General features: G+C 41.2%; 1 protein-coding gene across 2 annotated transcripts in view; it reads right to left on the reverse strand.

Annotated features, from left to right (window-relative positions):
• Nucleotides 1-12,132, reverse strand: part of RBX1 (ring-box 1) — a 58,758-nt gene that overhangs the window by 10,633 nt on the left and 35,993 nt on the right. Inside the window, exon 4 of one of the 2 annotated variants that reach the window (XM_075832281.1) lies at nucleotides 6,984-7,069. The exons of the other annotated variant lie outside the window; for it this stretch is intronic. Within the exon in view, the coding sequence (XP_075688396.1) occupies nucleotides 6,984-7,069 (86 nt within the window). The remainder of the gene's footprint in view (nucleotides 1-6,983; nucleotides 7,070-12,132) is intronic. 2 annotated transcript variants of the gene reach the window in all.

Below are 12,132 nucleotides of genomic sequence, written 5' to 3' on the forward strand. Positions count from 1 at the left end.
CGGAGGAACAGCCTCCGGCCGTTCCTCCTCTGCTTCCTGTCAGTGTGACAGTCATGTCAGTTAGAGTACATCACACTACGTGTGTAGTGTAATGTACTCTAGCAGCGATCAAAGCTGCAAGTCTGAGTGTCCCCTAGTGGGACAAGTAAAAAAAGTAAAAAAAAGTAATAAAAATGTTTTAAAAAAAAGTGTAAAAATAAAAGTTATATAAACACAAATGCTTTTTTTCCTATAATAAGTCTTTTATTATAGAAAAAAAATTAACACGTTAAAAAAGTACACATATCTGGTATCACCGCGTTCGTAACGACCCCAACTATAAAACTGTAATGTTATTTTCCCCGCACGATGAACACCCCAAAAAAAAAAAATCAATAAAAAACGACGACAGAATCCCAATTTTTTTGGTCACCACCGCTCCCTAAATAAAGAATAACAAGTGATCAAAAAGTCGCATGCACCCGAAAATAATACCGATAAAAACTTCTATCCGTCCCGCAAAAAACAAGCCCTTACACAGCTTTTTTGACTAAAAAATAAAAAAATTATGGCTCTCAGAATATGGTGACAGAAATTTTTTTTTGTTTATAAATAAGTCATTTTATTGTGCAAACGCTAAAAAAAAAAAGGTCCAAACCTATATACATATGGTATCGCTGTAATCGTACCAACCCGCAGAATAAAGTAAAAATGTCATTTATAGCATACGGTGAGCGCCGCAAAAAGAAAACCTAAAAAACGGTGTCAGAATTCCTGTTTTTTGCTCAGGATTGCAAAAAAATTGAACAAAAAGTGATCAAAAAAATAAAAAAAAAAATAAAATTAAAAATCGCATGTACCCCAAAATGGTACCAATGAAAACTACAGATTGTCCCGCAACAAATAAGCCCTCACACTGCTCCGGTGGTGAAAAAATAAAAAAGTTCTGCCTTTCAGATTATGGCGATGCAAAACGTGCAGAGTGTTCCAAAAGTGGATAAGATCGGGCGCCATTTATCAGTGCAACACCGGGCACATATCTATGAAATATTATTTATTTACCCCATTATTATACCCTCTTATTATACCCTGATGTACCCCGCACAGATTACATATACCCTGATGTACCCCGCACAGCACATATGCCCCCCACATTATAAACTGAAACACCAGCGAAACCCAAAACAGAAAATCTACCAAGCAAAATCTGCGCTCCAAAAGCAAAATGGCGCTCCCTCCCTTCTGAGCCCTGCAGCGTGCCCAAGCAGCAGTTTGCGCCCACACATATAGCGTCGCCATACCCGAGAGAAACCGCTTAACGTTTTATGAGGTATTTGTCTTCTGTGGCACAACATATTATGCACTAAAATGGCATATCAGTGGAAAATTGCAATTTTCACTTTGAACCATCCGCTGTGCATTAACCCCTTTGCGCACTATGACTTAATTGCCCGTCATGGTGCGGCGGTTGATGTATGGAGCCGGCTCACATTCGGAGCCCGCTCCATACGCTGCGGGTGTCGGCTGTGTATTATAGCAGGCCCCCTCGGTACTAACGGACAGGAACAGCGATCGCTCTGTTACAGAAGCCTGTAAGAATAACAATATACTGCAATACATTAGTATTGCAGTGTATTGTACCAGCGATCCAATGATCGCTGGATCAGGTCCCCTAAGGGGATTGATTAATAAAATGTGTAGAAGAATTATAGTTATTAGTAGTGAGAATTTTTTTTTTTTAAAGTTAAAAAAACAAAACACCTTTTCGCATTTTTCTTCTAAAGTAATGTAAAAAAATGAACAAAATTGGTATCGCTACGTCCGTTAAAGTCCGAACTATTACAATATACCATTATTTAATTTGCACAGTGCACACCTTAAAAAAAATGTAATAATTGAAACCGCCAAAATCGCATTTTTTTTTTTGGGCACCTTCGCTCTAAAAAAAAAAATGTAATACAACTTTTGAATCACTTTTTATGTACCAAAAAATGGTACCAATAAGAACTGCAGCTCCTCCCGCAAGAAATAAGCCCGCACACCGCTCTATTGAGTATTTCCGTACTCGGGAGAAATTGCTTTATAAAAAATGGTTGTTTTTTTCCTCCTTTATGCCTTGTGAAAATGAGAAAATGCAACATTTTAGTGGAAAAAATGTTGATATTCATTTTCGCGCCCTAATTCTAATAAACTCTGCAAAAGACCCGTGGGGTGTAAATGCTCACTATACCCCTAGAAAAATTTCTTGAATGGTTTTTCCAAAATGGGGTCACTTTTGGGGGGTTTCCACTGTTTTGGTCCCTCCAGTGCATTGCAAATGCGACATGGCACCGAAAACCATTCCAGCAAAATCATAAATCCAAATGGCGCTCCTTCCCTTCTGAGCCCTGCTGTGGGTCCAAACAGCAGTTTATTACCACATATGGGGTATTGTCGTAATCGGGAGACATTGCTTTACAAATGTTGGGGTGCATTTTCTTCGTTATTCCTTGTAAATAAAAATTTATATGTTGTTTCAGAAAAAAAGTACATTTTAATTTTTACAGACTAATTCCAATATATTTAGCGAAAAACCTGTGTGGTCAAAATGCTAACTATACCCCTAGATAAATACCTTAAGGGGTCTAGTTTTTGAAATGGGGTCGTTTATGGGCAGTTTCTATCGTTCTGGCAGCTCAAAGCTTCTCCAAATGTACAGTGGGGCCTAAAACATTTTCAAGCAAAATATGAGTCCTGAAAGCCTCCGGGTGCTCCCTTACTTTGGGGCCCTGCCGTGTGTCCAAACAACGCATTAGGGCCACAATGTGGGTATTTTTGAAAACAGGAGAAAGAGGGTGATATATTTTGGGGTGTGTTTCTGCATTCTCATGGTCGCTTTACACAGAAATCGGTCTTCAAAGTGATACTTTTATGAAAAAAGTGTTTTTTTGTTTTTTTTTTCACCTGCTATGCATTAAATTTAGCAAAAAACTGTGGGGTCAAAGTACGCACTACACCCCTAGATAAATACCTTAAGGGGTCTAGTTTTCTAAATGGGGTCATTTATGGGGAGATTCTATCGCTCTGGTAGCTCAAAACCTCTCCAAATGTACAGTGGGGCCTAAAACATTTTCAAGCAAAATATGAGTCCTGAAAGCCTCCGGGTGCTCCCTCCCTTTCGGGCCCTGTCGTGTGTCCAAGCAATGCATTAGGGTCACAATGGGGGCATTTTTGAAAACAGGAGAAACAGGGTGATATATTTTGGGGTGTGTTTCTTCATTCTCATGGTCGCTTTACAAAGAAATTGGTCTTCAAAGTGATACTTTTATGAAAAAAGTGAAATTATATTTTTTTACGCCTGCTTTGCATGAATTCTTACAAAAAAAAACTGTGGGGTCAAAATACTTACAACACCCCTTAATAAATACCTTAAGGAGTGTAGTTTTCAAAATGGTGTCACTTGTGGGGGTTTCCACCATTCTGACACCTATGAGACTCTGAAAACCTGGCTTGGTGCAGGAAAACAAAATGTACTTCAAAATGTATAAAATGATTACTAAATTTGTAAGTCTTCCAAATTGCTCAAAAAAAAAATATATTTTTTCAAAAGTGCTGCCAAAATAGAGTAGAGATGGAAATATATATTTAATTAGAAAAAAATTGTGCAGTATGTATATATGTCACATATTGCAGTTAATAGGGAAAAATTATAATTTTTACAAAATTTCTTCAATTTCTCTATTTTTTAATTAATTTCCGCAAATCGTATCAGTCTACTTTTACCACTAAAATAAAGTACAACATGTGACGAAAAAACAATGTCAGAATTACTTGGATATTCAAAACTTTCACAGAGTTATTCTCTGATAAAGTCAGACATACCAGATTTGACAAATCTGGCTTGGTCATTAAGGTACAAACATGCCCGGTCATTAAGGGGTTAAAACCGCAAGGTGAACACCGTTCAATGCAAAAAACAAGGGCGAAATTTATTTTTTCCATTGCCCCCCAAATAAGTCATAAAAGTTAATCAATAAGTCCCATGTACCCCAAAACAGTACCATTAAAAACTATGTCTTGTCCCGCAAAAAAAACAACCGCTCATATCCCTACATTGACTGAAAAATAAGAATTACGGCTCTTGGATATACTATGCAAAAACAAGCAATTTTAGTTCAAAAGTGTTTATTGTGCAAAAGTCATAAAACATAAAAAACCTATACAAATGTGGTATCGTCTTAATCGTACCGACCAATAGAATAAGGTAACGTGTTTACGCCGCACATTGTTCTATGCCTTTTTAAATTCACGCCGTTCAATGGCGGAATTGCAGGGTTTTTTCCTGTTAATAAATGTGGAGCACAGCATGTACGCCAGGATTCTGTCTCAAGATGAATAGGAAATATGCCCCACTTTTTACCTCATTGCTGCTATTTTGTACACCGCATGTAACCTATAGGCCCTATCAGCATAGGCATAGATGAACTCTTCTTTAACCCCTTCCCGACATATGACATACAGTTACGTCATAGCCGGGTAGGGGGAAGTATGGAGCGGGCTCACGCTGTCATTTAGTCCCCCACAAACATTACCGAAGTTTCGGGAGTGTGAATAGACATCGCGTCCTGGCTGGAGGTGATGTCTATTCACTCTCAAGACACTTCAGTAAAGTTAATGAGGGTGTATGTGAGAGTACAGTGAACGCAACATCACTATGTGCGGAGTACATGAATTGACAGAAGCATATGACGCGGATTGGTCAGCGTCATACACTTCTCTTTACAACGCTCACTTGGTCAAAAGGTAAAAACACGCTCAGTTGTTTATTAAGAAAGTCATTAGCATAAAGCTAAAATAGGTCATAACTTGGTAAAAATAGATTGTCTCTCTAAATAAAATAAAAAACATTGCTGTAATCTACATTACAGCACCGATCACATTATGTAGGAGATAGGCCACTTATGTGGTGAAAGAGCCTCTTTAACCCGTTAGTGACCGCCAATACGCCTTTTCACATCGGCCACTAACGGGCTTTATTCTGATGCATATGCCTTTTTACAGCACTGCATCATGATAAATAAACAGAGCAGGGAGCTGTCAAATCTCCCTGCTCTCAGCTGCCAGATGTAGCTGAGGGAGTCCCTGCTCGAACGTGTGGGATCCATATAAGTATCGATCTCACCCGTTTAACCCTTCAGATGCGGTGCTCAATAGCGTGCACCACATCGGAGTGGTTTTGGAGAGAGGGAGGGAGCTCCCTCTCTCCCCCACCGACACCCGGTGATAAGATCGCCAAGTGTGTCCCGATGACAGCCGGTGGCCTAATAAAGGCCCCCAGGTCTGCCTGTAGTGAATGCCTGCTAGGTCATGCCAGACACATGTCCTAGCAGATGCCTGTCCGTTTTAAACAGACAGGCAGTAATACACTGCAATACAAAAGTATTGCAGTGTATTATAATAGCGATCCCCTAGTGGGACTAGTAAAAAAACAAAAAACACTTTTCCCTCTTACAATCGTAACAACCCGCTGAATAAAATTATTGTGTTATTTATACCACACGGTAAACGGCGTAGATTTAGGACGCGAAAGAGTGGCAAAATTTTAGTTCTTTCTATTCCCCCCCCCCCCCCCCAAAAAAAGTTCATCAATAAATAATATGTACTCAAAATGGTGCTATTAAAAAATAAAACTTGTCCCGCAAAAAAGACCTTATACAGCTATGTCGACGCAAAAATAAAAAAAGTTATAACTCTTGGAATGCGACGATAGAAAAACGTAAAAAATGGCTGGTCATTAAGGTTTAAAATAGGCTGGTCATTAAGGGGTTAATGTAAATACTTTGAGCAGCAAAGCTTTACAACGAACAGTATAACCGTGTAGAAGCAGGGTCAGTAGTAGGGTATGTTCACACGTCCTATTTACGGACGTAAATCGGGCGTTTTTGCCCCGAATTACGCCCGAAAATAGCGCCTCAATAGCGCTGACAAACATCTGCCCATTGAAAGCAATGGGCAGACGTTTGTCTGTTCACACGAGGCGTATATTTACGCGCCGCTGTCAAATGACGGCGCGTAAATAGACGCCCGCGTAGAAGAAGTGACCTGTCACTTCTTTGGCCGTAATTGGAGCCGCTATTCATTGACTCCAATGAATAGCAGCGCTAATTACGGCCGTAATTGACGCGGCGTTCAAGCGCCTGCACATGCCGGTACGGCTGAAATTACGGGGATGTTTTCAGGCTGAAACATCCCCGTAATTTCAGCCGTTACGGACCCCCGCCGTGTGAACATACCCGTAAAGTGTTGCTGCTCCTAATATTTTAGGCGCTTTGCAGCTAACTACAGCGTGATTGGTTTTAAAAAAAAAAACTACACACACACACACACACACACACACACACACACACACACACAATTTGGCTCTAATAGCCAAATAGGAGATTACATATTTTCACTCTGGGCAGTGTAAAGACAACTGTATGACGCTGTCAAATCAGCATACAGTAGTTCTCTTCACAGCCCAGCGTGCTCTCCGCTTCAATCGCGAAATCACGCTGTGTTGTCACTTCCAGCCGCAGGTCCTTCACCACAACGACTCAGCGATACTCCAATATGACGGTCCCTACATAGCCTCCAGCCGTGACGGACGACTCATCCACAGCAGCAGCACTAATTTGCCCTATTCACACGGAGCAATGATTGTTTAGTTACTACGTTGATCTCCATGCATTTGCATCAGGTCGGCAGCACATCTCCCTGTTAAAACAGTGAGAAGTGCTGCCAACTAGCGACCATATTTTTGGCCACAAAATTGGCCCCATGTAAAAGGGCCTTCAGTCACAGGTTGCTTAGCAGTCAGAGGGGCTCTCCCTAGGTAGCTAGCAGCAGTAGTTTTACTCCTGAGATTCTTTAGATCGAATTCCAGTAAGACAGCTAAAACAGTAAAACTAGTATATATTACAAAGTTTATTACAAAGCTTGGTATGATAGTGCTAGGAAGACAAAAGAATATAGTTTTAACGTACTTCTGAAATTCCCATTCTCTGTTATCCAGCGGACAAACCTGCCGAGTTTTCAACCAACGAGAGATGCAATGGAAGTGGAATGCATGCTAGAATAGACAGAACAATTTATTAGTATTCTGCTGTAGTAACCTACTATAAAAAAATAAATAAAAGTATGTTCACACAGGTTGGGTTTGCGGAGGAAAATTCCATATCAGATCATGCCCATCAGATGAGACTGAGGCAGTCAGTGATTGGCTGCAGCAGTTACATGGGATGAGCCCAGCTGGGGAGCAGGGTAACATTGCTACTGGAGCACCAGGAGTGGCGAGTATATATTTTAGAGTGAAAATGGGGTTTGTTTTTTTTACTAGTGTTTTTTACTTCCCATTCAACTCAACAGGGAAAATTCACAACAGAAATTGATCTGCTGCAGATTTAAAAATCTGCACCTCACGCCAATTTCTGCAGCATCAATTTGCTGCTACTGTAATATGCTGCAGATTTCCAACTGGCAAATCTGGGCAGAAAATCTGTAGCAGTTCCACTACATGTGAGAACAACCTGAAGATAAGTTTAAGCCATTACATTTACTTCAAACATGACCACCATTTATAAACAGACAAAAAGGACGTCTCTGCGATCATTAGAGAGTGTATGGCTACAAGTAAAAGGAATTCAAATGAAAAAGGAAAATATTAAATTCAGGGCATAAAGAAGGCTCTAAGAAAGAGCAGGACCGGTGGCTTCCAAGGACATTGAGGATATTCGTCCTGTAAGGTTCCCAATATAATTTAATTTTAGCACGTTGGGCCTCTCAGGCTGGTGTTCATATCCCTGATTTTAGCGAGATAAATAAGCATTGTGGCACTTAGGTCCTGCGCTCCAGAGGTCACAACATTTTCAGCTTCTATACAGCATCTGAATGGTAAAGTGGGGCCTTGTACTCGGACCTGGCTAAGAGTAAGGCTGAGCAAATAGGCTTGCTACACTTGTCGATTTACTGATCCATGGAACACAAGAGAATGGATTAACGTACTTTTCTCAAATTCACTAAAAGCAAAATCGTAAACCTGGTCAATAGGCCAACACGTCCTAACAGAAGGCAAAGAGTGCACCGGACAATGTAAACAAAGGTGGTAAAAAGTTCTCAGCTCTGCAACACTGACCTTTCAACATCCATGTTATAAGCTGTAGTTGGTGAATTTCCTGATTGGGAACTGCCAGAGTGTTCCCTTCCAGAGATAAAGGGGGAACCATGACCTTTTTCAGCCAGGATGGAGCCATGAGAAGGATCTTATATTTGTCCAATATCTTCTTTTTAAGAGCTTTGGAAAAACTTGAAATTGTGGAATTGAATACAGAAGACTTCGCACAGAATAAGGATACAGGTTTCCAGGGATTGTCTTCGTAGAATATAGCACATCTCACGGCAAAAGTGTCCAGTCCCCATAACTGGTCTGATGAGAGAAGACAGCACGTCCTCCCTTCCCCAAGGCCAGGTTCATATATATATATATATATATATATATATATATATATATATATATATATATATATTCAAAAAAAGAAATAAATAAAGACTGATTCATCTCCCTTCTATTGCGCTCACTTCTATGTTTGGCTGCAAAAAAAAAAAAAAAAAAAAAAAAAAAAAAAAAAAAAAAAAAAAGAGCCAAAAAATTTTGACATAGCATAGAGCATGGTTGTGGTGGTGTCTGATAATATCTTGACATATTTTCTTTGGAACACGGTTTATAACGCTTTCAGCAATTCCGAAGGGATGTTTTCCCTGATCATTGATTTTCTACCTGGTCTGCTTGTATGTTGGGAGGAATAAGGACTGTAGATTGGAGTTCAGCTTAATTCCCAACAACACCTTTGCCACATCTGGATTCAAATCTGACATTTGATGGTTGATCCACTCTAGTGACGTTAGTACTGACTGGACACTATTCTTGGCACAGACAAGAGACCAAATGGAAGGGCTATGAACTGAAAGGGTTCGGTCCGGATCTGTACCGATTTCCACTTAGAAACGTATTCCTGTGGTGGATGGGAACATGGAAATATGCATCCTGAAGATCTGGAAAAGTGTCAAACTCACAGGCCAAGTTGATCCTCTGTAAAAGGGATAGTTACTCTTCGCAGAGATTACAGATTTCATAGCCCATTGAGGTTTTTGGGTGATTTGGAATTTCTGGCACCTGTCCAAGCAACGTTGATACTAATCACACCAATTTTCTTAACTACACCTAAAATTGGAGTTCGAGAGGTAGCCTTTGCCTTTAGTCGGATGCTATTTACATCACCCTTAGGCCCGGTTTACACACTTTTTTGCAGGCAGAAAAATCTGCCTCAATTCTTTCAGGAATATTGAGGCAGATTGATCTGCCTGCAAATTCTTGCTGAGATTTTCACTGCGTTTTTCTCTCGCAGCCACTAAGCACCGCAGGCAAAATACGCTATGCCTCCCGTCGATTTCAATGGGAGATTAGAGGCGGAGCCGCAGCAAGGAAGAGCAGGCCGCTTTTAGGCCTTATTCACACGAACATGTATTACGCCTGTGATACGCGCGAGAAAATCACGTGCGTCTCACAGACCTATGTTAGTCAATGGGGCCGTTCAGACAGTCCGTGATTTTCACGCAGCGTATGTGCGCTGAGTAAAACTCACGACATGTCCTATACTTGGCAGTTTGTCGCGCATCACGCAACCATTGAAGTCAATGGGTGCTTAAAAATAACGCACGGAAGCACATACGTGTGCCGCGCGTGATTCGCGCTAGTCGTAAAATAAATTAATGAAAGAAAAGCACCTCCTGCTTTAATGTTTGTAAACAGTGTCATCACGCTGCCATATGCGCGGAAATCACGCAGGCACGCACCAAATACTCATGCCACGCGGAACTTTTGCGCACGCAAAACGGACACGTTCGTGTGAATAAGGCCTTACCGTGAGCAGCTAAAAACTGCCACAGAAAAAAACAAAACCTGCCTCCCATTGAAGTCATTGGGATGCGGTTTAGATAGTTTTTGCCGCAGACTCCAACAGTTTCTGCGGCAAAATCAGTTTAAAAAATAAATAAAAATACAATTTTAAAAAAAAACCCGCGTGAACTGGCACTTTTTTCTAGGCTCTTGCTTAGCTCTTTTCTGGTTGCAGAAGGATTTTCTGACAGTAGAATCGATTTTCAATAGGAAACCTTTTCTTGTCCAAAAGCCCTCTCTAGCATATTGTCAAGGTAAGAATCAAGAAGTTCATCACCCTCACAAGGGATAGAGCACGGACAGGGTTTAAAACAAACTTCTCCTGTTTAGGAATATAGCCATATGGCCCCTACTTGCTAAATTTGAAAAAAGTCTGCAGCTATAGGCACCATTTTCATTATCTGCCAAGGCACCTGAAAAGGAAAGCTACTTTATTATTGAAGACTAGTAGAGAAGCCAAAAACTGGTCGCTTAGATTTGGAATTATGTCCCTCCAGTTGATTCATCAAATAGTACACGAAGCTGCTATGCTCAGCCTGAAGAGAGCCATATTCACTTCCAAGGTTCTCTTGAGAAGCCAGAGTCGCTCCCTCCCCCCCCCCCCCCTTTGATCATGGAGGAGGCCCATGTTCCCAAAGGGAAGAGATGTACACTTTGAAAGGATACTTACTTTTAAAATGTCCTTGGATCAAAACTTAGCGTAAGGCTACACAGAGCAACAGAGTCGCGACGCGGCCAACAACCGCACTAGCACTGTTAGGCGCGGCTGTCAAAAACCTTGTTAAGGGGTATTCCGGTTACAAGAAGTTACCCCCTATCCGTAGGGTAAGGGCTAACTTGCTGATCGGTGGGTGTCAGACAGCTCTGACCCCCACCATCTACGAGAACGGGGGAGCATGAAGTTGCCTGAAGCCCAAGTTTGAACAGAGCGGCAGGTCGCTCATGCACACTGCCGCTACATTCATTCTCTATGGAAACGCCAGAGATAACAGAGTGCAGTGTTCAGATTTTCTGGCGCCGCCATAGAGATTGAATAGGGGGTAACTTGCAAAAGTTCGGCCATAAAGAGTGTATTAATTCATGGCCGCACGATTTTGCAGATAAAAGGGACAGTTTACCCGCATGAACGTGTGGTCACTAACAGGCTATTTGATTGTCACACCGAACACTGCGCCGGAGCGGTTGTTGGTCGCGGTGCGACAGTGTCAGGGCCGCTCCGTGTGGCCTTACCCTTAATGAAGACCATTTTTTTTTTTTTAAGCCCCGGTTTAGAAGATTGTAGAGTGGGGAGAAGATTCAGAAGGATCCACACTGAACAGAAGGCCCTTTTAAGACGCCACTACTGTCATGGAGACGTAGGGCAAGAACAAAACATTTCTATTGCTATTTTAACAACATCCAGCATGAATGCCAGATAGCAGCAAAAATCTTCTGTGTACACATGCTGCACACTAGAAGTCTCCCTTCACAGAGCGCGAGAGCGAGATATATATATATAGATATATATACACACACACACACACACACACACACACACACACACACACACACACACAGTGGAGGAAATAAGTATTTGATCCCTTGCTGATTTTGTAAGTTTGCCCACTGTCAAAGACATGAACAGTCTAGAATTTTTAGGCTAGGTTAATTTTACCAGTGAGAGATAGATTATATATAAAAAAAGAAAATCACATAGTCAAAATTATATATATTTATTTGCATTGTGCACAGAGAAATAAGTATTTGATCCCCTACCAACCATTAAGAGTTCAGCCTCCTCCAGACCAGTTACATGCTCCAAATCAACTTGGTGCCTGCATTAAAGACAGCTGTCTTACATGGTCACCTATATAAAAGACTGCTGTCCACAGACTCAATTAATCAGTCTGACTCTAACCTCTACAACATGGGCAAGACCAAAGAGCTTTCTAAGGATGTCAGGGACAAGATCATAGACCTGCACAAGGCTGGAATAGGCTACAAAACCATAAGTAAGACGCTGGGTGAGAAGGAGACGACTGTTGGTGCAATAGTAAGAAAATGGAAGACATACAAAATGACTGTCAATCGACATCGATCTGGGGCTCCATGCAAAATCTCACCTCGTGGGGTATCCTTGATCCTGAGGAAGGTGAGAGCTCAGCCGAAAACTACACGGGGGAATTTGTTAATGAGCTCAA

Source organism: Rhinoderma darwinii, chromosome 7, assembly GCF_050947455.1.
Source record: "Rhinoderma darwinii isolate aRhiDar2 chromosome 7, aRhiDar2.hap1, whole genome shotgun sequence".
NCBI classification, from domain to species: Eukaryota; Metazoa; Chordata; class Amphibia; order Anura; family Rhinodermatidae; genus Rhinoderma; species Rhinoderma darwinii.